Source organism: Microcaecilia unicolor, chromosome 7 (assembly GCF_901765095.1).
Source record: "Microcaecilia unicolor chromosome 7, aMicUni1.1, whole genome shotgun sequence".
NCBI lineage: Eukaryota > Metazoa > Chordata > Amphibia > Gymnophiona > Siphonopidae > Microcaecilia > Microcaecilia unicolor.
Window position 1 is genome coordinate 228,158,222 of NC_044037.1, and position 26,633 is coordinate 228,184,854.

The 26,633-nt window shown below is 44.5% G+C and overlaps 1 protein-coding gene across 2 annotated transcripts in view; it reads left to right on the forward strand.

The window, feature by feature from the left end:
* The first annotated feature begins 22,549 nt into the window (after positions 1–22,549).
* The window catches only part of TLK1 (tousled like kinase 1), a 342,919-nt gene continuing 338,835 nt past the window's right edge, over positions 22,550–26,633 (forward strand). The window contains exons 1-2 of one of the 2 annotated variants that reach the window (XM_030209141.1): positions 22,550–22,675; positions 23,305–23,414. In XM_030209141.1, coding sequence (XP_030065001.1) covers positions 23,310–23,414 — 105 coding nt within the window. In that variant the 5' untranslated portion in view covers positions 22,550–22,675; positions 23,305–23,309. Of the gene's footprint in view, positions 22,676–22,868; positions 23,010–23,304; positions 23,415–26,633 lie in introns of those variants that run through there. The other variant, XM_030209140.1, reaches the window with a different exon arrangement.

Below are 26,633 nucleotides of genomic sequence, written 5' to 3' on the forward strand. Positions count from 1 at the left end.
TAGAGACCCTGGCCGCACAGTCAAATGGTATAGGAACGAGAGTGGGAGATTTGGAGACCCGGGTGTCGGCCCTCGAAGACGATAGCAGAGGCTACAGCCCCGAAATAGCAAACCTCACAAAGCAACTAAAAGAGAGTCATGACAAATTGGAAGAATTAGAAAATCGTTCCAGAAGGAACAACATAAGAATTGTTGGACTAACAGAGAAGGTTCCGGAACGGAACTTAACATGCTGGCTCGAAAACTGGCTCGCAAAAGAACTTGCACTCACAGATACCATAGGCCCATTAATAATCGAAAGAGCACACAGAGTTGGGCGGAAATCAGAAGATAACACAAGACCAAGAGTGGTAGTGGCCAGAATCTTCAATTACCGACACAAGATGGAGATCCTACAGGGCTTTCGAATGTGTCGAGACACTTTAAAGCACGAGGGGACTAGAGTTTTAATTTTTCAAGATTTCTCAACAGAGGTGCAGCAACAGAGGCGCCAATTTCACCCGATATGTGCAACTCTAGCAAGGAAGGATATACGATTCTCACTGAGGTTTCCAGCCACATTAAGGATTTTAATTGGAGACCAATGGAAATCATTTAAAGAGGCAGCGACGGCAACAACTGCAGTGCGAGAAGCTGGACTAATTAACGTTGAGTGAGATAACACCAGACTTGGGGACGCGAGACCAACAACAAGTGTACTAACAAGGAGACAGAAGGGCATGGACTCAAGGGCGTAAGTGATCTCCACACTCCATCTCTAAGACCTAGAGGATGGAACCAGGGAATCTAAGGGGGAGAAAGGGAAGGGAAGGGAGGGAGATAGGGGAGATAGAAACATGCCTTCACACATCACAACAGGAAAGTAATAGACAGAGTAAAAGAAAAGAGAAAATGTATATAAAAATCCCTCAGGGCAAACAATATGCCAGTTAAAATAATAACATGGAATATAGGAGGGGTAAGCTCCCCAATCAAACGAGCAAAAATGCTAACGGCCCTGAAAAGACAACAAGCAGACATAGCATGCATTCAAGAGACACATCTCAATGACGCAGAACACAAAAAATTAAAAAGGACGTGGGTGGGGGAAGTTTTTGCGGTGCCTGCGCAAGGGAAAAAGGGAGGGATAGCAATACTTTTTCGTAAGGGATTAATATATAAGGCGACACAACTGGCCACTGGGAAAGATGGACGGTACATTATAATAAAAGTGTGGCTGCCAGGTCTAGAAATCAGGCTAGTGGCTCTTTATGGCCCAAACAACTACGAGCCGAGTTTCCTAAGGACACTAATAAGTAAGTGCATCACAGAAGGGAAGGAGAAGCTGGTAGTGGTGGGGGATTTTAATCTGGTACTGGACCCCCAGACAGATTGCTCAAACAGTTCCTCACCGCACCATTCTGGGAAAAGGGCGAAAGAGATGACTTTATTTGCAAAGGAACTTAATTTAATTGACATATGGAGAACATTTCACCCCTTAGATAAAGAATATACACACCGATCGAGAGCACATGGTTCGCAATCCCGCCTAGATTACATATTGGTAGACCGAACGGCCTTTCCACAAATGGTAAGAGCAGGGATAGGTCCAGAAGAAATATCGGACCATGCTTTTGTGTGGGTGGAAATTGAGACGCGCACAGGCAATGAAAGGGGTAGAGGATGGAGATTTCCAACACATCTATATTCGGACCCAAAATTTGCAAAATATCTTGCGGGTAGATGGGAAGACTACGCACAGAATAATACCGCACACGCACAAACACAACCTATTCTATTTTGGACGGCCTCAAAGGCCGTCCTTAGAGGGGATATTATTGCATATAGCAGCAAACAAAATAAACGCAGAACAGCGGGAGTTATGAGGCTAGAAGAAAAACTCAAAAAAGCACAGAGAGCACATGCACGGAGACCGTCCAAAGAAACCCTGGACACTTTAAAGTCAACACAAATAGCACTAAATTCGCTACTACATGAGAAAGAGAGCAGGTCTGCACTGTTCTACAAATACAAATTGCATAAGTTTGGCAACAAAACAGGACGATTACTAGCAAACATAATCAAAAATCAAAGAGGCCCTAGAGCAGTGACCACACTAAGAGATAAGACAGATAAAATGACTAATGATCATAAACGGATTGGTCAAATTTTTACTGAGTATTTTGCCAAGTTATACAAGAATCAAGAGAGTGGGCAAGGGGAGGAACTTAAAACCTATCTCCAAAACTCTAGGCTCCCAAAAATGCAAGACCAGCAAATAGAAGATTTGAATGCACCCTTGACTTTAAGAGAATTGCAAAAGGCAATCAAGACACAAAAGCTCCGCTCAGCCCCAGGTCCGGATGGACTACCAGGGGAATACTACAAATTACTGCCCCCTGAAGCCCTGGCTCATTTACTAGATTACTTTGAAGAGGTGATTCATGAAGGCTGTTTCCCAGCTTTTGCTAACACAGCTTTAGTAACACTAATTCCAAAAATAGGAAAATCACCAGAGAGACCAGGGTCTTACAGACCAATAAGCGAATGCTACATACCTGTAGAAGGTATTCTCCGAGGACAGCAGGCTGATTGTTCTCACTGATGGGTGACGTCCACGGCAGCCCCTCCAATCGGAAACTTCACTAGCAAAGTCCTTTGCTAGCCCTCGCGCGCCCGCGCGCACCGCGCATGCGCGGCCGTCTTCCCGCCCGAAACCGGCTCGAGCCGGCCAGTCCAGTATGTAGCAAGACAATACACTTCAAGGGAAGACACAACTCCAAAGGGGAGGCGGGCGGGTTTGTGAGAACAATCAGCCTGCTGTCCTCGGAGAATACCTTCTACAGGTATGTAGCATTCGCTTTCTCCGAGGACAAGCAGGCTGCTTGTTCTCACTGATGGGGTATCCCTAGCCCCCAGGCTCACTCAAAACAACAACCATGGTCAATTGGACCTCGCAACGGCGAGGACATAACTGAGATTGACCTAAAAAATTTACCAACTAACTGAGAGTGCAGCCTGGAACAGAACAAACAGGGCCCTCGGGGGGTGGAGTTGGATCCTAAAGCCCAAACAGGTTCTGAAGAACTGACTGCCCGAACCGACTGTCGCGTCGGGTATCCTGCTGCAGGCAGTAATGAGATGTGAATGTGTGGACAGATGACCACGTCGCAGCTTTGCAAATTTCTTCAATGGAGGCTGACTTCAAGTGGGCTACCGACGCAGCCATGGCTCTGACATTATGAGCCGTGACATGACCCTCAAGAGACAGCCCCGCCTGGGCGTAAGTGAAGGAAATGCAATCTGCTAGCCAATTGGATATGGTGCGTTTCCCTACAGCCACTCCCCTCCTATTGGGGTCAAAAGAAACAAACAATTGGGCGGACTGTCTGGTGGGCTGTGTCCGCTCCAGGTAGAAGGCCAATGCTCTCTTGCAGTCCAATGTATGCAGCTGACGTTCAGCAGGGCAGGAATGAGGACGGGGAAAGAATGTTGGCAAGACAATTGACTGGTTCAGATGGAACTCCGACACGACCTTTGGCAGAAACTTAGGGTGAGTGCGGAGGACTACTCTGTTGTGATGAAATTTGGTGTAAGGGGCCTGGGCTACCAGGGCCTGAAGCTCGCTGACTCTACGAGCCGAAGTAACTGCCACCAAGAAAATGACCTTCCAGGTCAAGTACTTCGGATGGCAGGAATTCAGTGGCTCAAAAGGAGGTTTCATCAGCTGGGTGAGAACGACATTGAGATCCCATGACACTGTAGGAGGCTTGACAGGGGGCTTTGACAAAAGCAAACCTCTCATGAAGCGAACAACTAAAGGCTGTCCTGAGATCGGCTTACCTTCCACTTGGTAATGGTATGCACTGATTGCACTAAGGTGAACCCTTACGGAGTTGGTCTTGAGACCAGACTCAGACAAGTGCAGAAGGTATTCAAGCAGGGTCTGTGTAGGACAAGAGCGAGGATCTAGGGCCTTGCTGTCACACCAGACGGCAAACCTCCTCCAATGAAAGAAGTAACTTCTCTTAGTGGAGTCTTTCCTGGAAGCAAGCAAGATGCGGGAGACACCCTCTGGCAGACCCAAAGAGGCAAAGTCTACGCCCTCAACATCCAGGCCGTGAGAGCCAGGGACTGGAGGTTGGGATGCAGAAGAGCCCCGTCGTCCTGCGTGATGAGGGTCGGAAAACACTCCAATCTCCACGGTTCTTCGGAGGATAACTCCAGAAGAAGAGGGAACCAGATCTGACGCGGCCAAAAGGGAGCAATCAGAATCATGGTGCCTCGGTCTTGCTTGAGTTTCAACAAAGTCTTCCCCACCAGAGGTATGGGAGGATAAGCATACAGCAGACCTTCCCCCCAATCCAGGAGGAAGGCATCCGACGCCAGTCTGCCGTGGGCCTGAAGCCTGGAACAGAACTGAGGGACCTTGTGGTTCACTTGAGATGCGAAGAGATCCACCAGGGGGGTGCCCCACGCCTGGAAGATCTGTCGCACCACACGGGAATTGAGCGACCACTCGTGAGGTTGCATAATCCTGCTCAACCTGTCGGCCAGACTGTTGTTTACGCCTGCCAGATATGTGGCTTGGAGCACCATGCCTTGACGTCGAGCCCAGAGCCACATGCTGACGGCTTCCTGACACAGGGGGCGAGATCCGGTGCCCCCCTGCTTGTTGACATAGTACATGGCAACCTGATTGTCTGTCTGAATTTGGATAATTTGGTGGGACAGCCGATCTCTGAAAGCCTTCAGAGCGTTCCAGATCGCTCGCAACTCCAGAAGATTGATCTGTAGATCGCTTTCTTGGAGGGACCACCTTCCTTGGGTGTGAAGCCCATCGACATGAGCTCCCCATCCCAGGAGAGACGCATCCGTGGTCAGCACTTTTTGTGGCTGAGGAATTTGGAAGGGACGTCCCAGAGTCAAATTGGAGCAAATCGTCCACCAATACAGGGATTCGAGAAAACTCGTGGACAGGTGGATCACGTCCTCTAGACCCCCGGCGGCCTGATACCACTGGGAGGCTAGGGTCCATTGAGCAGATCTCATGTGAAGGCGGGCCATGGGAGTCACATGAACTGTGGAGGCCATGTGGCCCAGCAATCTCAACATCTGCCGAGCTGTGATCTGCTGGGACGCTCGCACCCGCGAGACGAGGGACAACAAGTTGTTGGCCCTCGCCTCTGGGAGATAGGCGCGAGCCGTCCGAGAATCCAGCAGGGCTCCGATGAATTCGAGTTTCTGCACTGGGAGAAGATGGGACTTTGGGTAATTTATCACAAACCCCAGTATCTCCAGGAGGCGAATAGTCATCTGCATGGACTGCAGGGCTCCTGCCTCGGATGTGTTCTTCACCAGCCAATCGTCGAGATATGGGAACACGTGCACCCCCAGCCTGCGAAGCGCCGCTGCTACCACAGCTAGGCACTTTGTGAACACCCTGGGCGCAGAGGCGAGCCCAAAGGGTAGCACACAGTACTGGAAGTGGCGTGTGCCCAGCTGAAATCGCAGATACTGTCTGTGAGCTGGCAGTATCGGGATGTGTGTGTAGGCATCCTTCAAGTCCAGAGAGCATAGCCAATCGTTTTGCTGAATCATGGGGAGAAGGGTGCCCAGGGAAAGCATCCTGAACTTTTCTTTTACGAGATATTTGTTCAGGGCCCTTAGGTCTAGGATGGGACGCATCCCCCCTGTTTTCTTTTCCACAAGGAAGTACCTGGAATAGAACCCCAGCCCTTCTTGCCCGGATGGCACGGGCTCGACCGCATTGGCGCTGAGAAGGGCGGAGAGTTCCTCTGCAAGTACCTGCTTGTGCTGGAAGCTGTAGGACTGAGCTCCCGGTGGACAATTTGGAGGTTTTGAAGCCAAATTGAGGGTGTATCCTTGCCGGACTATTTGGAGAACCCACTGATCGGAGGTTATGAGAGGCCACCTTTGGTGAAAAGCTTTCAACCTCCCTCCGACAGGCAGGTCGCCCGGCACTGACACTTGGATGTCGGCTATGCTCTGCTGGAGCCAGTCAAAAGCTCGCCCCTTGCTTTTGCTGGGGAGCCGCGGGGCCTTGCTGAGTCGCACGCTGCTGACGAGAGCGAGCGCGCTGGGGCTTAGCCTGGGCCGCAGGCTGTCGGGAAGGAGGATTGTACCTACGCTTGCCAGAAGTATAGGGAACAGTCTTCCTTCCCCCGAAAAATCGTCTACCTGTAGAGGTAGAAGCTGAAGGCTGCCGGCGGGCGAACTTGTCGAATGCGGTGTCCCGCTGGTGGAGAGACTCTACCACCTGCTCGACTTTTTCGCCAAAAATGTTATCCGCACGGCAAGGCGAGTCCGCAATCCGCTGCTGGAGTCTATTCTCCAGGTCGGCGGCACGCAGCCATGAGAGCCTGCGCATCACCACACCTTGAGCAGCGGCCCTGGACGCAACATCAAAAGTGTCATAAACTCCTCTGGCCAGGAATTTTCTGCACGCCTTCAGCTGCCTGACCACCTCCTGAAAAGGCTTGGCTTGCTCAGGGGGAAGAGCATCAACCAAGCCCGCCAACTGCCGCACATTATTCCGCATGTGTATGCTCGTGTAGAGCTGGTAAGACTGGATCTTGGACACGAGCATAGAGGAATGGTAGGCCTTCCTCCCAAAGGAGTCTAAGGTTCTAGCGTCCTTGCCCGGGGGCGCCGAAGCATGTTCCCTAGAACTCTTAGCCTTCTTTAGGGCCAAATCCACAACTCCAGAGTCATGAGGCAACTGAGTGCGCATCAGCTCTGGGTCCCCATGGATCCGGTACTGGGACTCGATCTTCTTGGGAATGTGGGGATTAGTTAATGGCTTGGTCCAGTTCGCAAGCAATGTCTTCTTCAGGACATGGTGCAAGGGAACAGTGGACGCTTCCTTAGGTGGAGAAGGATAGTCCAGGAGCTCAAACATTTCAGCCCTGGGCTCGTCCTCCACAACCACCGGGAAGGGGATGGCCGTAGACATCTCCCGGACAAAGGAGGCAAAAGACAGACTCTCGGGAGGAGAAAGCTGTCTCTCAGGAGAGGGAGTGGGATCAGACGGAAGACCCTCAGACTCCTCGTCAGAGAAATATCTGGGATCCTCCTCTTCCTCCCACGAGGCCTCACCCTCGGTGTCAGACACAAGTTCACGGACCTGTGTCTGCAACCTCGCCCTGCTCGACTCCGTGGAACCCCGTCCACGATGGGGGCGTCGAGAGGTAGACTCCCTCGCCCGCATCGGCGAAGCTCCCTCCGCCGACGTAGTCGGGGAGCCTTCCTGGGAGGTGGCCGCGGTCGGCACCGCACGCGGTACCGACGTCGGGGACCTCAACCTGGGCGATGGGCCAGCCGGCGCCACGCTCGACGGTACCGGAGGCGCAAGCACCGCCGGTACCGGAGGGGTAGGGCGCAACAGCTCTCCCAGAATCTCTGGGAGAACGGCCCGGAGGCTCTCGTTTAGAGTGGCTGCAGAGAAAGGCTGAGAGGTCGATGCAGGCGTCGACGTCAGTACCTGTTCCGGGCGTGGAGGCTGTTCCGGGCTGTCCAGAGCGGAGCGCATCGACACCTCCTGAACAGAGGGTGAGCGGTCCTCTCGGTGCCGATGCCTGCTGGGTGCCGAATCCCTCGGTGACCCAGAGCTCTCGGTGCCGACACGGGGAGGAGACCGGTGTCGATGCTTCTTCGATTTCTTCCGAAGCATGTCACCGGAGCTCCCCGGCACCGACGAGGAGGACGTCGAATCCATCCGTCGCTTCCTCGGGGCCGAGACTGAAGAAGGTCGGTCTCGGGGGGGCTGTACCGCAGGAGCCCTCAGGGTAGGAGGAGACCCACCCGAGGGCTCACCGCCACCAGCAGGGGAATGGACAGCCCTCACCTGCACTCCACCCGATGCACCACCGTCCGACGACATCAGCAGACGAGGTCCTGGTACCACCGACGTCGATGCAGCTATCCGATGTCTCGGCGCCGATGCAGAGGCCCGATGCCTCGATGCACTCGATGCAGGGGCGGCCGAGGAAGATGGTCTGGACGCTGACGACGTCGATGCACTCGAAGATCCCGGTGCCGATGCCGACGAAGAGCCCGAGAACAACACGTTCCACTGGGCTAGTCTCGCTACCTGAGTCCGCCTTTGAAGCAGGGAACACAGACTACAGTTCTGAGGGCGGTGCTCGGCCCCCAGACACTGAAGACACGACGAGTGTCGATCAGTGAGCGAGATAACCCGGGCGCACTGGGTGCACTTCTTGAAGCCGCTGGAAGGCTTCGATGTCATGGGCGGAAAAATCACGCCGGCGAAATCAAAAGCCGAAATGGCGAAATTTGAAGCACCAAAAATTTAGAGGGAGAAAAAATCTCGACCGAGGCCGAAAAGAGGCCTACCCCGACGACGAAAGAAAACTTACCGGGGCAAAAAAGCTGGAAGTACGGGGAGGATTTACACGAACCCGGCGGGGGGTTTCCGGAGCACTTCCCGACTAGGACAAAGCTTTCCCGAAGGAAAAAAACACGTTCAAAACAAATTGGACGCGCGAGGTCGACTTTCCGGGGCTCGACACGGCGAAAACACGACCGTACCGAGTGCGGACAAAAGAAGACTGGCCGGCTCGAGCCGGTTTCGGGCGGGAAGACGGCCGCGCATGCGCGGTGCGCGCGGGCGCGCGAGGGCTAGCAAAGGACTTTGCTAGTGAAGTTTCCGATTGGAGGGGCTGCCGTGGACGTCACCCATCAGTGAGAACAAGCAGCCTGCTTGTCCTCGGAGAATCATTATTAAACGTTGAAATAAAATTACTGGCAAAAGTCATGGCGGATCGCCTGGCGGCGTGTCTGCCTGACATTGTTGGACCTGAGCAGGTTGGATTTGTTAGAAACCGGAGGGCGGGCCATAATGTGAGAAAACTATTACTGGCGATGGCAACCTGTAAAATTAAAGACATCCCAGCTTGGGTAATAAGTCTAGATGCCGAAAAGGCGTTCGATCAAGTAAGTTGGGCTTACCTATTCCAGGTGTTAACAACGGTGGGCATAACGGGGTGGTTTGCCAAAGCAATAAAAACCTTATACACGGACCCCAAGGCCAGTGTGATTGTAAATGGACAGAAAGAGACAGAATTCCCCATACAAAGAGGCACCAGGCAGGGATGCCCACTCTCGCCATTGTTGTTTGTGCTAGCAATTGAACCATTATTGAAAAAATTAATGCAAGACAAAGAAATACAGGGAATAGAGGTGGCAGGTCAACGGTTGAAAGTGTATGCATATGCGGATGATTTGCTACTATTTCTAACTAACCCCAAGTGCTCGCTAGAGGCGGTACTGAGCGAGATAGAGAGGTTTGGAGAACATTCAGGGTTCAGACTAAATTACACTAAATCACATGTTCTACCAGTCAATGCAGAAGTAGTGGGAACCTGGAAAGGCCCGCAACATCTTACGTGGACCCAGAGACCAATCACATACTTAGGAATTAAGCTACCTGCAGATTTGGGAGAGCTTTATAAAGAGAATGTAAAGAGGTTATTAAAAGAGACTGAAGAGAAGTTGGCTATGTGGAGATCACTGCCCATAACACTCTTAGGACGGATTGCCCTATACAACATGACTATAGTACCAAAATGGCTATATGTATTCCAAACTATCCCACTCTACCTAAAGAAAAAAGATGAAAAGACCCTGAACAAAACATTACAGAAATTTCTTTGGCAGGGGAGAAGGGCACGTTTACCGATATCCACCTTAACAACTCCGGTGGAATACGGAGGACTGGGACTGTTGAGTATACGATATATGACAGTGGCTTGTGGAATGCGCCACATTAACGACTGGTTCCGTGGAACAGAAGATTTTTCGAACACAAGTTTGGAGTTACAAGTGGTACCAGAGAATCACTTCACAAATTACCTACATGTAGGAGGTGGCCCCATACCTGAAGTTTTAAGGTACTCGTGGATAATGCCGGCAGCAAAAGCCACATGGAACTGGATATGCCGGCTACACAAGTTCTCAGCAAGAGTGACGCCATTTAGGTCTATATGTGGAAATAGAAATTTTGCACCCGGAAACATGTATGCGGTGTTCCACAGATGGAAAAATAAAGGAATGATATATCTACTGCAAGTGCTCAATCGGGAGGGCAAGATAAAACCGTTTTTGGAGCTACAGAAAGAGTTTGGCCTTGCAGCAACAGATGAATTTCACTACAAACAGCTCAAGCACTATGTAAATACCTTGCCATGGGAGTGGTTGGCAGAGGACGTCCAGGAGGAACTGGCGGCGGCGTTCTCTATGGGGGCGCAGCAAAAAGTCCCACTCACATATCACCATCATCATATCCGGGATACCGCAACGGAACTGAATTATAAAGGACTGGCGGAGCAATGGAATAAGGAATTGCCGATCAAGATACAGGCTTCACAGTTGCAAACATATATCCTCTCCATCAGGCAATTAACTACAGCTGCGAACCACTGGGAATTACAATACAAATTTGCACTGAGACTATATATAGCTCCTCGAAGAGCCTTCCACATAGGTGTGTCCCCTTGGGGCACATGCCCAAAATGTGGAAAAGAAGGAGCGACGCTAGGACACATGTTCTGGGCCTGCCAGAACATATTGAAATTTTGGAGGACCATTACAACCTATGTCTCACAGATATGGAATACGACCTGGAGATGTGAGGCGACTTTGCTGTTTGGACAACCACGGTTGAGTAAACCGAGACCAGGGGGGTTCAAAGAGTTTGTACTTAAAACCACCATTGTAGCTAAGCATGTCATTTTGTCAGAATGGATCTCAACCAAACCACCCACAAGACAACAATGGAGAAGCAGGATGTTGCACCTAATGAGAATAGAACGGCAAGGGATCCATAACCTAGACACAGAGACAGGAAAGAAATTTCAAAAGTGCTGGACCCCATTTTGGTTGACGCTAACTCCAGCAGCCCGAAGTTATCTTTTGAATTTTTGAACACTTAAAGACAAGTAGGGGGACATATCTGGCATGGAAGAAGTGGAATAGATAGGATTAGAGATGTTGTAGATGTGAAGGATTAGTGGAGAGGTAGCTTAGTACTAGAAGGAAAGGGGGGGGGGATAAAGGGAGGGAAGGGAGGGAGGAAGGGAGAAGAAAAGGGCACTACTGTTGAATACTGTTAAATGGGGGAAAGGAACGGCTGTAAAAGATAGGCACACAATATGGTTTTTTTTTTTTTTCTCGGACACAACATGAAGTGTCTGGGATGTCGTTAAGTTCTAAGTGGTATGCCATTTGAATAACAAATTGGAATTTAAATGTTTGGTAATATAGAATTGTGGGGGGATGTAAGCTGGGCAGGAGGGGGGAGGGAGGGGGAGAAAAAGTAAAACTGTTCAATGATTCTTAATCACAGATAGGAATTATTGTATTGCATACTGAATAGAATTGTTGTCATATTTCGGCTAATAAAAAAGATTTAAACATAAAACCGTATGAGGAAAGACTTGCCGACTTGAACATGTATACCTTGGAGGAAAGGAGAAACAGGGGTGACATGATACAGACATTCAAATATTTGAAAGGTATTAATCTGCAAACAAACCAATGTACTGTTTTGATTTGCCTTGGAGATTTTGTCATAGATTTTCTATGTATTAGAAATGTTCCTTCTATGTTCACTTTGTAAAGCTTAATAAACAGATTTAAATATATAAATAGTCTCTGCATTTCCTTACATTTTTCATTGTTAACTACAACAGAGGTAATTGAACTCCCTTTTTGTTTCTGTGAACATAAGTCAAGGTTAACTAAACCACCAGTGGATTATGTCCCATAGTAGCTTCACTTTCAGGCAGAGCCATAAATGACTGTCTGTATTCTTAAAATGTAACTTAATTCTGTAGGTCTAGTATAGTGAACAAAAACAAATCTTATCTTACCAATCAGTCATATCAGCTTCTGTGTGTATTTTGGTAATGCATGGTTAATGTTGTTGTTCTATTTTTAATTAAACATTTTGCGAACTTAACAAAAAAATGGTTACCTGTAAAAACTTACTTTTGAAAATTGTCCTCCCAACATGTGGAGTACTTTTTTCCACATCTAAAAGATAGATGTAATCTACTTGGACTTCAGCAAAGCCTTTGATACAGCCCCCCACAGAAGAATCGTGAATAAGCTGAAAGGGTTGAACTTAGGACCGAAAGTGGAGAACTGGATAAGAAACTGGTTGACCGACAGGTGGCAGAGGGTGGTGGTAAATGGAATCCGCTCGGAGGAAAGGAAGCTGAGCAGTGGAGTTCCTCAGGGGTCGGTACTGGGGCCTATTCTGTTCAATATATTTGTGGGAGATACTGCAGAAGGGTTGGAAGGAAAGGTGTGCCTTTTTGCGGCTGACACAAAAATAGCCAATAGAGTGGATACCCTGGAGGGAGTAGAAACTATGAGAAGGGATCTCCAAACGTTAGAAGAATGGTCGAGGGTCTGGCAGTTAAAATTTAATAAGCTAGTAGATGTGATGGTTTTTTTTAATTAAATATCGTTTTCCCTTCTGTGATGACTCCTTAATTTAACAGAAACCAGAATGCAGGTATATATTTTTTAAAAACTACAATAATGTAAACCTAAATGTACACTGATAAAACAGCATTACATAATAAATCAATATTATATATTATATAGTGAATTGTACTCAAGTTCTTTTGGTACTTCACATCGACCCGTAGGCTGCAAATGTATAAAGAAACCATCCCAGCATCATTGCACACCCTACCTCCACTCATATCAAAAGTTAGCAAAAAAAGACAACAATCAAAAAAACAGCTACTTAGCTGTATAATTGTAGCAAAAAAACCTTCTTGTAGTCTCTGAAAGGAGAAAATCTTTAAAATGGTTCGTCTGATGTATCACAGAGTGTTTTGCAATATATAAGCATTACGTTGCCCCGGGGCTTATATTGCTGTCTGCATAGGACACCAGTAGTCACGCCACCCCATTCATAAGATTTTCTCCTTTCAGAGACTACAAGGTTTTTTTTGCTACAATTATACAGCTAAGTAGCTGTTTTTCTGATTGTTGTCTTTTTTTTTCCTAACTTTTGATATAAGAGTGGAGGTAGGCTGTGCAATGATGCTGGGATGGTTTCTTTATACATTTGCAGCCTACGGGTCGATGTGAAGCACCAAAGAAATGTGAGTACAATTCACTATATAATATAGAATATTGATTTATTATGTAATGCTGTTTTATCAGTGTACATTTAGGTTTACATTATTGTAGTTTTTAAAAAATATATACCTGCATTCTGGTTTCTGTTAAATTAAGGAGTTAAAATTTAATGCCAAGAAGTGTAGAGTGATGCACTTGGGGTGCGGAAACCCAAAAGAAAGATACCGGATAGGAGGGAAGAGATTAGTAAGCTTGACTCAGGAGAGAGACCTTGGGGTGTTGGTGTCGAAGGATCTGAAGGTGAAGAAACAATGTGACAAGACGACGGCCATGGCCAGAAGGATGCTAAGTTGCATAGAGAGGGGCATAACCAGAAGAAAGGAGGTGTTGATGCCCCTCTACAAGTCGTTGGTGAGGCCCCACTTGGAGTATTGTGTTGTTTTGGAGGCCATATCTTGCTAAAGATGTAAAAAGACTGGAAGTGGTGAAAGAAAAGCTACAAAAATGGTATGGGATTTGCGTTGCAAACCGTACGAGAGACTTGCTGACCTGAACATGTATACCTTGGAGGAAAGGAGAAACAGGGGTGATTTGAAAGGTATTAATCCGCAAATGAACCTTTTCCGGAGACAGGAAGGCGGCAGAACTAGAGGACATGAATTGAGGTTGAAGGGGGGCAGACTCAGGACTAATGTCAGGAAGTATTTTTTCACGGAGAGGGTGGTGGATATGTGGAATGCCCTCCCATGGGAGGTGGTGGAGATGAAAACGGTAATGGAATTCAAACGTGTGGGATAAACACAAAGGAATCCTGTTTAGAAGGAGTGGTTCCGTGGAATCTTAGCGGAGATTGGGTGGTGATGCCGGTAATTGGAAACAAAACAGGAGCTGGGCAGACTTCTACGGTCTACACCCTGATCGTGACTTAATAGATAGGGATGGGCTGGATTGTAAATGTTAAGAGACTTTGATGTTAGCTTCAGAACTTAGTACAAGAACAGTACTGGGCAGACTTCTACGGTCTGTGCCATGAGAAAGGCAAGGACAAATCAAACTTGGGTATACATATAATGGGGAAATGGGACTTGATATACTGCCTTTCTGAGGTTTTTGCAATTACATTCAAAGTGGTTTACATATATTCAGGTACTTATTTTGTACCAGGGGCAATGGAGGGTTAAGTGACTTGCCCAGAGTCACAAGGAGCTGCAGTGGGAATGCGAACTCAGTTCCCCAGGATCAAAGTCCACTGCATTAACCACTAGCCTACTCCTCCACTCAAAAGTATCACATACCATATAAAATGAGTTTATCTTGTTGGGCAGACTGGATGGACCGTACAGGTGTTAATCTGTCCTCATTTACTATGTTATTATATAGTGCTGGGATGAGTTAGGGTGGAGTCTTTTTAAATTTGCATGGGGCTTGAATTTTGAAATAATCACCCGGGGCTACCATAAAAACCTACGACACATAACCTGACTGCCATCTTTGCTACCCTTCTCATTTTTACCCTTTTCTGGGCTACACAAACTTTATTGAAAAAGCACCAGGTCCTATCCTAGGGAATGTACACTCTTGCTATGAAGTATGGAAAAATAGTAGTCTGGTATTTAGATATATATAATGAGACCTCCTTTTAAACTTTAGATCTGAATTCAAAGCCCAAATCTACTGATAAACAATATTTTTATTTATTTTATTGCATTTGTATCCCACATTTTCCCACCTTTTTGTGGGCTCAGTGTGGCTTACAATAAGTTGTGAGTGATAGAAATACAGTTTGTTACTACTCGGTTATGGATTACATTGTGAGGAGTTAAGCGAGACAAACTCAGAGTATCATTTAGGAATATAACAATGGAATAGAGCAGTTAAACATTAGGGGAACAACGGGAAACTAAAAGGGCAGTACATACAACAAGAAAGCATAAAGGCATACATTTTCTGTGAGTAGAGGTATGAGTGTGGTGAGAGTACAGGGGATGAGAATTCATAGTGGCTGTATTGAAGCATTGTTGAACCGTGGGTGTGGGCTTTATGTGTTTTGGTTCTTTCCGTAAGTTTTCTCAAAAAGATGGGTCTTCAATAGTTTGCGGAAGGTGGCTTGTTCATAGGTCGTTTTCAGGTTGCGCGGCAGTGAGTTCCAGAATTGCGTGCTCATGTAAGAAAAGGTTGACGCATGCAGCGCCTTGTATTTCAAGCCTTTGCAATTAGGGAAGTGGACACAATAGACACAAGGCTCAGATGTTATAAAAAAACAAAATAGAAAGCTTGGCATCAGATAGAATAGTGGAAAAGTGACATCCCAGGAAAGCAATTGGGCATCCTTGGGGGCACTGCAGTGGACTTTATAAAATGCCCCCAGGTACACAACTCACCACTGCTCCCTTACCTTGTCTGCTGAGCCCCCTAAAACCCACTACCCCCAACTGTACACCACTACCATACCCCTTACAGGTGAAAGGAGCACCAACAGTGGGTTTCTGGTGAGTTTTGGAGGGCTCACAGTTTTCTTCACATGTGTAACAGATAGGGGGAGACAGAAGACTGGGTCCACCTGTCTGCAGTGCACTGCACCACTACCAGACTACTCCAGTGACCTGCATGCTATTCTAATGGACCTGAGTATAACATCAAAGTCTGGCAAGAAATATTTTTAATCACATTTTTTGGGGGTGGGAGAGGGTTAGTGACCACTGGGGGAGTAAGAGAATCTTTTTTGAGTGGAAGAGTAGCCTTGTGGTTAGTGCAGTAGACTTTGATCCTGGGGTAGTGGATTCAATTCCCACTGCAGCTATTTGTTATAAAAACAGGGCTAACTCAAAACGTCTAAGTTTTAGTCCTGGACTTTTTTGTTTTGTTCCATTATGGTTGAAAGATGTCTAAGTCTTAGGAATGCCCAAGTCCCGCCTTGAACACACCTCCTTGAGATTTAGACATCCTTCTGATGGACTTCAGAGAAAAACATCTAAAAAGAGGTTTTGAAAATAGTGATTTGGACGTTTTTGTGAGATAAACGTCCAAATTTATTTATGTGTTACATTTGTATTCCACCTTTTCCCACTTATTAGAGGCTCAAACTGGCTTACATAGTTCCGGAGAGGTGGTTACAGACTCTGTTGTGAACAAATACAGTGTAGGGGTACTATTACAGTGACAAATACAGTAAAGAAGTATCAGTAAATAGGTTTGGGTGATTCAGACAAAATGTCAGGGTGATCATTTGTCAGGGTTGAGTTACTGTCAGTGTCCCGATTAAATTGCTGTATTTCAATATTCAGTAATTGTCAGTTCTGTGGGGTATACCTTCTTGAACAGGTGAGTTTTAGGGTTTTTTGGAATTCTAGATGCAGACTTATGTCACTTTTTGGATGTTTTTCTTTTTTGAAAATGAGCCCCATAGTATATCTAGATTTTTAGAAACCTTTTGAAAAAAGTTCCTCATGAGAGACTCCTGAGAAAAATAAAGAGTCATGGGATAGGAGGCAATGTTCTGTTGTGGATTAGAAATTGGTTATTGGACAGAAAACAGGGTTTAGGGCTAAATGGCCACTCCTCTCAATGGAGGAGACTGAATAGTGGAGTGCTGCAGGGATCTGTACTGGGACCAGTGCTACTGAATATATTTATAAATGATCTGGAAATCAGAATGACAAATGAGGTGATTAAATTTGAAGATGACACAAAACTATTCAAGGTTGTTAAAACACGTGCGGACTGTGAAACATTTCAGGAAGACCTTAGGTTATCAATAGAAATCAAACAAAATAAAACATGGAAAAGAAAATAAGATGATACCTTTTTTATTGGACATAACTTAATACATTTCTTGATTAGCTTTCGAAGGTTGCCTTTCGTCATCAGATCGGAAATAACATGTTTTCCATGTTTTATTTTGTTTGATTTCTATTGATAACCTTAAGAGTGGACTAACACGGCTACCACACTCCTCTACTTAGGAAGACCTTAGGAAATTGGAAAACTGGGCATCCAAATGGCAGATGAAATTTAATGTGTACAAATGCAAACTGATGCACATTGGGAAGAACAATCCAAATCATACTTAACTGATGCTAGGGTCCACCTTGCGGGTCAGCACCCAAGAAAAGATCTAGGTGTTGTGGTAGACAATTCGCTGAAATCTTCTGCCCTGTGTGCAGTGGTAGCCAAAAAAGCAAACAGTGAAAATTGACCAGGTTGTTTCCTGGGATTATTCACACTGATAAGGTGGGCTTTATCCAACAGACAAGCAGTGTGGAATGTAAGAAGGGTAGTGGCAGCTTTGGCATACTGTGCAGATAAACACCTTCCTTCCCTCAGCGAGTTTAGATGCCCAAAAAGCATTTGTGTTCATTGGGAATACCTTTTTCATTTGTTGCAACTGTATGGGGTGGGGGCTTTCTAGACATACATTCAAATACTCTCCACTTGTTAAAATTTAAAAAATCTAGACATTCTAAAGCATTTTTCCCATTTTGGATCAATAGGGGGTAGGAAGGAAAGCTTTACATTTTACCAATTTTTTGCCTCAACTCTACAATGCATCTATATATACATTGCAATGAATATTTTATTTCTTATTTCCTTGTCCCTTATTATACCCATTTACCCCTACCTTACCTGACCCTTTTTCTAATTGTATTTGTTTAAAACCTACCGTACTTGGCGTCCACCATTATGGTATTTTGTAAGCCACATTGAGCCTGCTAATATGTGGGAAAATGTGGGATACAAATGTTACAAATAAATAAAATATATATTAATTCCATGGCTGCTATGGTAGTTTTTCTGTTTAGGAAGGGCACTTGTCAAGGGTGCCCATTATCTCCTTTATTGTTTGCTCTTTTTCTGGAGCCCTTATTGATTCAACTTAGGGTGTGGGCTTGTGAGGAGTGGAGATAGGTAATGAACAAATTCATTGTTTAGCATTTGCTATTTTATTGATCCTCAATCAACCTCAATTATCACTGCCCATGGGGTAGTTTCTGGTTTTATATTTTATTTGAACAAAAATGAAGCTATGTCAGTGGGAGGGTATGATTTTTCTAATTGGGATATCTCTTTCCCATTGAAAGTGGTGAATGATGAAATAAAATATTTGTGCATTTTCCTTCCAAGAAATGTGGTAGATACTTAGTTAATGTTAGAGTGCTTTTGCAGAAGTCCACTGACCTATTAATTTTATGGACTTTTTTGCCCTTGCATTGCACTCTAAAAAATGGTATTGTTTCCCAAGTGGATATATGTTTCACAAACATTTCCTTTATATATTATGACCATGGATTTAAATAGATTCAGTAAACTGTTACAAAGTTATTTATGGAATAATAAGCATCCACATACTACATCAGCACAATTGATGCTCCCTTTTGGTAGTGGGGTTTGGCTTTACCAGATCTTTGATGCTATAGTGGGGTATTTATTTATTATTTAGATTTTGCTCACACCTTTTTCAGTAGTAGCTCAAGGTGAGTTACATTCAGATATGCTGGATGCTTCTCTGTCCCAGGAGGGCTCACAATCTAAGTTTGTACCTGAGGCAATGGAGGGTTAAGTTACTTGCCCAAGATCACAAGGAGCAGCAGTGGGGTTTGAACTGGCCACCTCTGGATTGCAAGACCAGTGTTCTAACCACTAGGCCATTCCTCCTCCATGAGACACATAGAGGGGCATTTTTGATAGTGCATCTAAGTCAGAGTGTGGACATTTTGTGTTAAACATACCAAATCTGAATAGGAAATATACCCATTTTCAAAAAAAGAAAAATGTCTAGCTTTTTTTTTTTTTTTTCAAAAACAGTTTCAAACAAGGTTTTGTGCTTTGTGTGCGTCTCTTTTTAGGCCATTTGCAGAAAAAAACACACAAATTAAAAATGAACAAAATCAAGCCATTGGGATGTAGGAGGGGCCAGCATCTTTAGCAGATTGGTCCCCCAGACATCCCAGGAGAACAATGGGGCACCCTTGGGGGCACTGCTGTGGATATCATATTAATGCTCTCAGGTACGCATCTCACTGTTGCACCCTTATCTTGTCTGCTTAGCCCTCCAAAACCTACTATCCCCAACTGTACACCACTACAATAGTCTTTATGGGTGAAGGGCACCTATATGTGGGTACAGTGGGTTTCTGGTCAGTTTTGGAGGGCTTACAGTTTCCATCACAAGTGTAACAGGTAGGAGGAGGTATGGACCTGGGTCCACCTGTCTACAGTGCACTGCACCCACCACTAGAGTACTCCAGGGACCTGCATGCTGCTCTAACGGACCTGGCTATAATATCTGAGGCTGTCATAGAGGCTGGTGAGCACTACTTTTATTCACATTTTGTTTGGAGTGAGAGGAGGTCAGTGACCACTGGGGACATCTGGTCATTTAGGGCACCTCTTTATTCACTAGAAAAACAGGTCTAAACCAAAACATTGAAATTTTCACCCTAGACATTTTGGGTTTGTTCCATTATGGCTATAAAACATCCAAGTGTTAGACACGCCCTAATCCCGCCTTTGAAATCCCCCCCCCCCCCCCCCCCCGATATGCTCCCATGTGATTTGGATGCACTGCAACAATGCATAGATAGATATCTGCAAAACAATTTTCAACAATACCAATTTGGATGTTTTGAGAAGAAATTCGTCCAAATGGTGCTTTATGACCTTGAGTGAATTCTTTCAAAAAAGGTAGTAAAAAAGGTAATAAATAAATAAAACAACACTTTTTTTGGATGTTTTTCTCTTTTGAAAATGAGCCCCATAGTAGACTGGACTAAGGGCACTGCTTATTATGTACCTGAGTCTTTGGAGAGTCAACTTATCATATCAGTTGCTCTGCTTTATTATCTTCACACTAATAAAATCTATCAAATAGTGTATCTACATGTCATATTATTTTGAAATCTATGCACTGGTGATGGCTTTGATTATGTCAGAGGATGAAGATATCTCCCCATATGATGGTGCTACTTCCCTCATGTGGTAATCGTGATTTGGATCCTGATTTTTCTAAAAGAAATTTGCTCCATTGGCTTGAAGGAGGAATTTCTGCAGTGGGCTATCTGGTTAATTAGGAAGGTTACTGTAAATCTTTTATTTCATTTTATATAGAACTTATATCCTGCTAATACCAATGCAGTTCCCGGTGGGTTACAAAGTAAGAAATTGAACACGATGTTCAGAATAAAATACAAAGCCATAAAATGACTCAAAAGATCCCATTACAAATTTCTTAAACAAAAAACTCTTAAGGGACCTTCTGAACATTAGAAGGTCTGGGCTGTGCCTCAGCTCCAATAGCAAGGAATTCTAAAAAGCTGGAGCTTGGTAAGAAAACAAAGATGACAAAATTCTTTTATTATTATTATTTTATACCTAACATTACATTATGTGATATCCACAAGTAAGCCTTCTCTGGAGTAGCTCACACACTCTGGAATGCACTGCCTGAAAAGCTCTCTACTTCGGGAAGCAGGTGAAAGCTTGGCTCTTCAACTAGGCCTTTACTTGAAGAAGTAATTAACTTGTTAGTCTCACTCACACACACAAGTGACTCAGGCTTAACATACTGCAGCAGGACATGTTTATCCACTCCTACCCTAGCTGAGATAATATTTAACCAGATCTCTGACCTCATGTGCAACTTTCTTTAAATTAGTTACCTGACTTTCTAACTCTTCTTACTCTCTTACCTATCTATATGTTCCATTATTGCTTATACCCTTCACTATTAATTAAACTGTTCTATTATGTATTGTGTTGACATTGTTAGTATCCTATGCCATACTTTGGATTCGTATTTGAATATTTTTACTGCTGTAATTGTCTATTGCTCATATTTGATCTACTCTTACTCTACACCACCTTGAGTGAATTCCTTCAAAAAGGTGGTAAATAAATAAGTAAAATAATAAATAAATTCCTATTCCTTTTGAGCTTCTTAAAGCAGAAAATATGTTGGAACTAAAGAACGAGTATAACTATCTACAAGTGTGCCATTACATTAATTTACTGGATGCATCCCAGCTAAATGAGGATGCTGCAGATGGTTTTATCAGAAACTTTGATACTTTCTAAAACAACAGCGAGTTTATCCTTTTACCAGAAGGTTCTCGTTATACTGTCCCCATCTTAGGATTACAATATATTGGCAGATGCGTGGAATAGAGTTAACTGGACTGAGTTCTGTGAGTGGTGAGATTTTGTATCTTAATGAAAGCTATAAAGAAACTGATTTGACTGTCTACATTGTAGGAGCAGCAGGATAGGTTTCTTTTGCAATTATATATATTTGATGATAGGGCTCAGTTTGGGTATTATTTTGATGTAGGGTGTCCATGGTTGATTAAGGGGGTCTTTTACTAAGGTGAGCTACCATTTTTATCTCGCACTAAAAATCAGCTGCCGCTAAATGTTGAGACACCCATAGTAATATAATGGGCATCTCCGTGATTAGCACCAGCTGATTTTCAGTACAAGCTAAAAACACTAGCATGCCCTAGTAAAGTAAAAGACACCCTAACATCCATACTGATGTATGAGATTGCCTCTTGAAGTTGTAACTTGTTGGTATTATGTTGAGTATTTTCAGGCATTGTTGCTTTTTGTTTCTCTTTGCTTGGTATGGTCTAATAAAGAGTATTTTCCAAAAAATTATAAATAGGGGAAAACAAAGCATAGGGTTATCTCTCTAGCAGCATTCTTATGAAAACTGCCAGAACAGACCAATCAAGTGGTTAGTGCAGTGGACTGTAAAACAAGGGATACGTTAAAATCCCACTGTGAACCCTCCAGGAACAGAAAAATGTCTACTGTACCTGAATCTACACCATTTCACTAGCCTCCAAGTACGAAAGTTCATCTTCCTTGACTCTGCCTCCATCAGCCACCTCCACAATTACATTATTAATTGAACTTTAGCCTTTACTTTGACTTAACAGTTCTACACTTTAACAGCGCACAGAATGAAATTAAAAGAACAGAACGCAGTACTTTTGGTCTCCCCCCTTGACCAGTTTACCCCTAGCCACCACCTCCTATCTCCACTACAGTCTCTGCTGTATGTAGTGTACTGCTCTGTACAACATAGCAGTTCTACAGTCTCGGTCTACCACATTTCCTTGTTGTTTATTTGCTCTGGGGTGGTGCAGCGGGAGTACTGGATGACTCTGCCTACCATCACTGAAGCATGACCAACTTAAATTCCAAAAGGAGAGGAGTGCCACCAGCCCAGGGAAAAGAGAGATCGAGAACTTGGCAAAGCCACCACTCGGTAGCTGTCTTCGAAATTTCTCCGATTCAATTTCTCCGCCGTCCGTACTCCGTAGAAGGAGGAAGAGGAGGAGGTATACGCTGAGGCACTGCCTGGACCTGATTGGTTCCTCCAGATGCGTCATGACGTCACGCGGAAGCGCAGGCGATCGGGGCGGTGCATCTCGCTAGCACTCTGGCCTTGGCCCTCAGGTGCTGCCTTGTGGGTTCGGTTCGGAGCAGGATCACATGCAGACTCAAGCTGCATAGTAAGAGCTCACAACCAGAACCGAGCTACGGGCAGCGACACGAGGTATGGTACTTTTCATTGGAATGGTAAAAAAAAGGGAGGGCGGGCTTCCAATATTTTGGGATGGCATTTCCCATCCCGTGTCGCCCCGTAGCGACGCCTATGCGGAGGAGGAAGAGGAGGTGTACGCCGTGGCGCAACCCAGTGCTGATTGGCTCCCTCAGTTGCGTCATGACGTCGTCGACGTCATGCGGAAGCACAGGCGATCGGGGGCCTTGCTACCACTCGGGCCTTGGCCATCGGATGTTGCCGTGCCGGTTCAGAGTTCATTATAGGCTGACTCAGGCTGCATAGTAAGGGTTCGGGACCGGTACGGAGCTACGGGCAGCGGCACGCGGTATGGTGCCATTCACTGGGCTTACAAAACGGGGGGCTTCTTATGTTTTTGGGGTGGTATTTGCTACCCCGTTTCGACCCGCAGCGACGCCTATGCGTAGGACTAGATCTTGAAAGTCATGACTGTTCATTGCTTTGTTTTGATAAATTTGAAATTACCTTGGCCGTGTTAATGTGTGTGTTTTAATCTTCAGCTTGGTATAAATCCATAACCTTATCAACAGGGTGCATACTCTGAAATAAGTTGACACCCCCCCCCCCCCTTTCTGCCGGGCTAATTGATACTTTGTTCATAGGTGCCATGGAAGAGCTCCATAGCCTGGATCCAAGACGACAGGAATTGTTGGAGGCCAGGTTTACAGGAGGTGTGAGTGGTAGTACTGGAAGTTGCAGTGTTGGAGCTAAAGTGAGTATAAATATTTTCTAAACCAGTTTTCTTAACTTTATGTTATTTGCAAATTCAGCTGTATATCTGTGTATGCGTTGAAGAAATATGTATCACTCTATTTTGATACAGACCAGCTCACTCTGAATTTTTGAGATTTGGTTAATCCTTCAGTCAAATCTTGAAGCAAAGGCTTTAATTTATAGAACATCTAGGACCACTGAAGATCTGTGTTAGACTACTTACCTTTAAAAAAATTAAAGAGAATAATCTCAAAGGGAGTACTTTACAAGCAAAAGTGGTCTGTTTCAAAATTGCGCCACTGAAATAATGGATAAACTTAACGCATATACAACCTGCAGATATACAGATTTGCCTGCTGTATTTGAAGAGGTGTTTTGGAGGGTGAGATAGGAGAGTTTGCACTTTAGCATATGCATTTGAAATTTCAAGGTTTGCATGTAACAACCTAGAACTTTTGTGCACTCCAAAGAGCATGTGTAAGTATAAATGCATCATTTTCTCAGGATAATTTGTTTTAAACTCTTCTTATTTAACTTGGAGAGCACAACCTTATAATATATTCAAAGTGATGTACCATGCGCTAGATATGTTGGACACAGTTTGCATTTTTTCAGTACTTGTTCAAAACTGTATCAGATTCATGTCATCTTGTTGATAGTTTTTTTTGCTTAGCACAATTTCATATATCTTTTCTCAGTGTGCTATTCTAGTGATTTGCTTCCAAAGTTTAGCTGTGATATGCTTGGTGGCATGTATATATTGGTTTGCAAACCGTTTGTTCTGGGAGAAGATATTAACATTTTTGCAAAACCAAGTAAAGACTAGAAATCTTGAGAGATCACTTTCAATAGAAACGTTGATCTGATTTGACCTCTTACCCAGAAACACACTGTGAGCTTGTATCCTCATCAGCACTAAGGGGATGCTGAGCTTGCACTTTGTAAGGAATAGTGTGTAACTGTATTTGTAGGTCAAAAGCTGCAATATCAGCTCCACCCTCCCAACACATGGAGACCAAATAATGTTCCCAGTCTTCTGTCTACCCGAAGAGTATGTGTAGGGTTTCTATGAGGTTCTTAAGTAGAGAGGTGTGGTAGCCATGTTAGTCCACTCTTAAGGTTATTAATAGAAATCAAACAAAATAAAACATGGAAAAGAAAATAAGATACCTTTTTTATTGGCCATAACTTAATACATTTCTTGATTAGCTTTCGAAGGTTGCCCTTCTTCGTCAGATCGGAAATAAGCAAATGTGGTAGCAGATAGTATATATAAGTGAACATCCAAGCATTTCGTTGACAGTCTGACAGGGTGGGAGGGTGGGGGTGGGTAGGAGGATCTGGGTTTTCTAGCCCATTATAAACCATAAAATTGTATTTCTCTGTTGATCACCCTCCTCTCACCTACCCACATCCATCCTGTTAGAATGTCAATGAAATGCTGTGATGTCCCCATGCATACCTCCTACCCACCCTGTCAGACTGTCAAAGTAATGCTTGGATGTTTCACTTATATACACTATCTGCTACCACATTTGCTTATTTCCGATCTGACGAAGAAGGGCAACCTTTGAAAGCTAATCAAGAAATGTATTAAGTTATGTCCAATAAAAAAGATATTATCTTATTTTCTTTTCCATGTTTTATTTTGTTTGATTTCTATTGATAACCTATGAGGTTCTTATAAATTGTCAATTTAGGTGTTTGTGGAGTTTTTTAGGGATACAAAAAAAATCAGTATTTATTCACCACATGTACTATTGCTTGATACATATTTGATCCTTGTGTTTTTCCAATGTTTATCCAGTAGAAACATTTTAATTTTATTTTTGTATGGAAAAGCTTTATTGATTGCATACACCTAGAACTTCTGATCTTAGGTTTCAACTTGGTATGCGTGTGCTTTCTCATTGAAAAAGTCTGCACTAAAAAAAAGTGTGTGCATAGGAAAAGGGATTTGATATTTTTCCTTTTTGTGGTACAATCAAAGCAGTTTACATATTTTGGCCCTCTTTTATCAAGCTGCGCTATGGCTGTTGTTTAGAAATAGTGACAAAGCCCATTCAAAGTGAATGGACTTTGTCGGCATTACTGCGATGGCAGCTGCTAGTGCGGCTTGATAAAAGGGGGCCTCTAAATCTTTTATCTAGTTACCATCAAGTGCTTTTTCATTAAAAACAGTCTCTTTGGAGACTTGTTTGAGAAAGGCAACTGCAGCCACGATGCCTTCCTACTTTTCAGCAAGATTGTTTTAATTTTTTTTATATAACATCAGGGCCTCCATCCCGACAATATGATTCAGGGATTGCTTTTTTTTTTTTTTTTGGGGGGGGGGGGGGATTCTTAGCTTGATCACAAGTGCTATCCCTTATGGATCATCACAATGAGTGTTACAAACAGGACTGTCAGAAAGAATGGGCATAATGAACATCCACTTGCCATATTTCCACTTTGTGTGAAATGATTAAAGTGATATCGTCCATCCCACAGTACGTTTAGCCTGACTACGATCCTGGCCACAAGTGCTTGGATGAAAGCGATGATAGTTCTAGGTGTGGTATGTTGTGTAAAGATGCCACTTTGAGTGGTTTGAGAATGCAGGGGAGAAGCTTCTCTTTATTTGTCTGGAATGAGTAGGTTCAGTTAGAGCTGTCTTTCAAGCCCCCCAAAAGATCCAGGAGGTAATTACAGTTGTAGTTTTGGCCAGGCCATGTGAAGACTAGTGTCTCTTGACACCTTGCTTCAAAGAGAGGCTTGGAGCAAAGTTTGTCTGAATCACAATAAAAGTATCAAAAAGACCCATCTCGCAATCTTAAATGGGTGATGAGTCTCTAACAGGGATTACTATATAGCTCCAAGGGCTTGGATGTGTAGATGATGCATATGTGCTGAAACAACCACATGTGGATGTACTCCATTTAACTTCTTGCTTCAAGGCAGACTGTGCTATCTTCTAAAGGGCCATCCACAGGTCTTTGATCAACACCTTTATGTTGCTGTTGAGTACAGTATCATATGAGACCTACCCTGCTCTGGCTACTAGTGGTATGTAGGGTGGAGATGAGAAAGATGATCTCTTAGTCTTGTGATTGATTTCTTTATATGCACCAAATTACAGATGCTTGGCAATTCAGTACTGGGTGTATTGAGCAATCTGCCTTGGCCATCATTGCTGTGTATTCTAGGTTGTTGGCATCGATGTAAGTTTGTTCCTCAG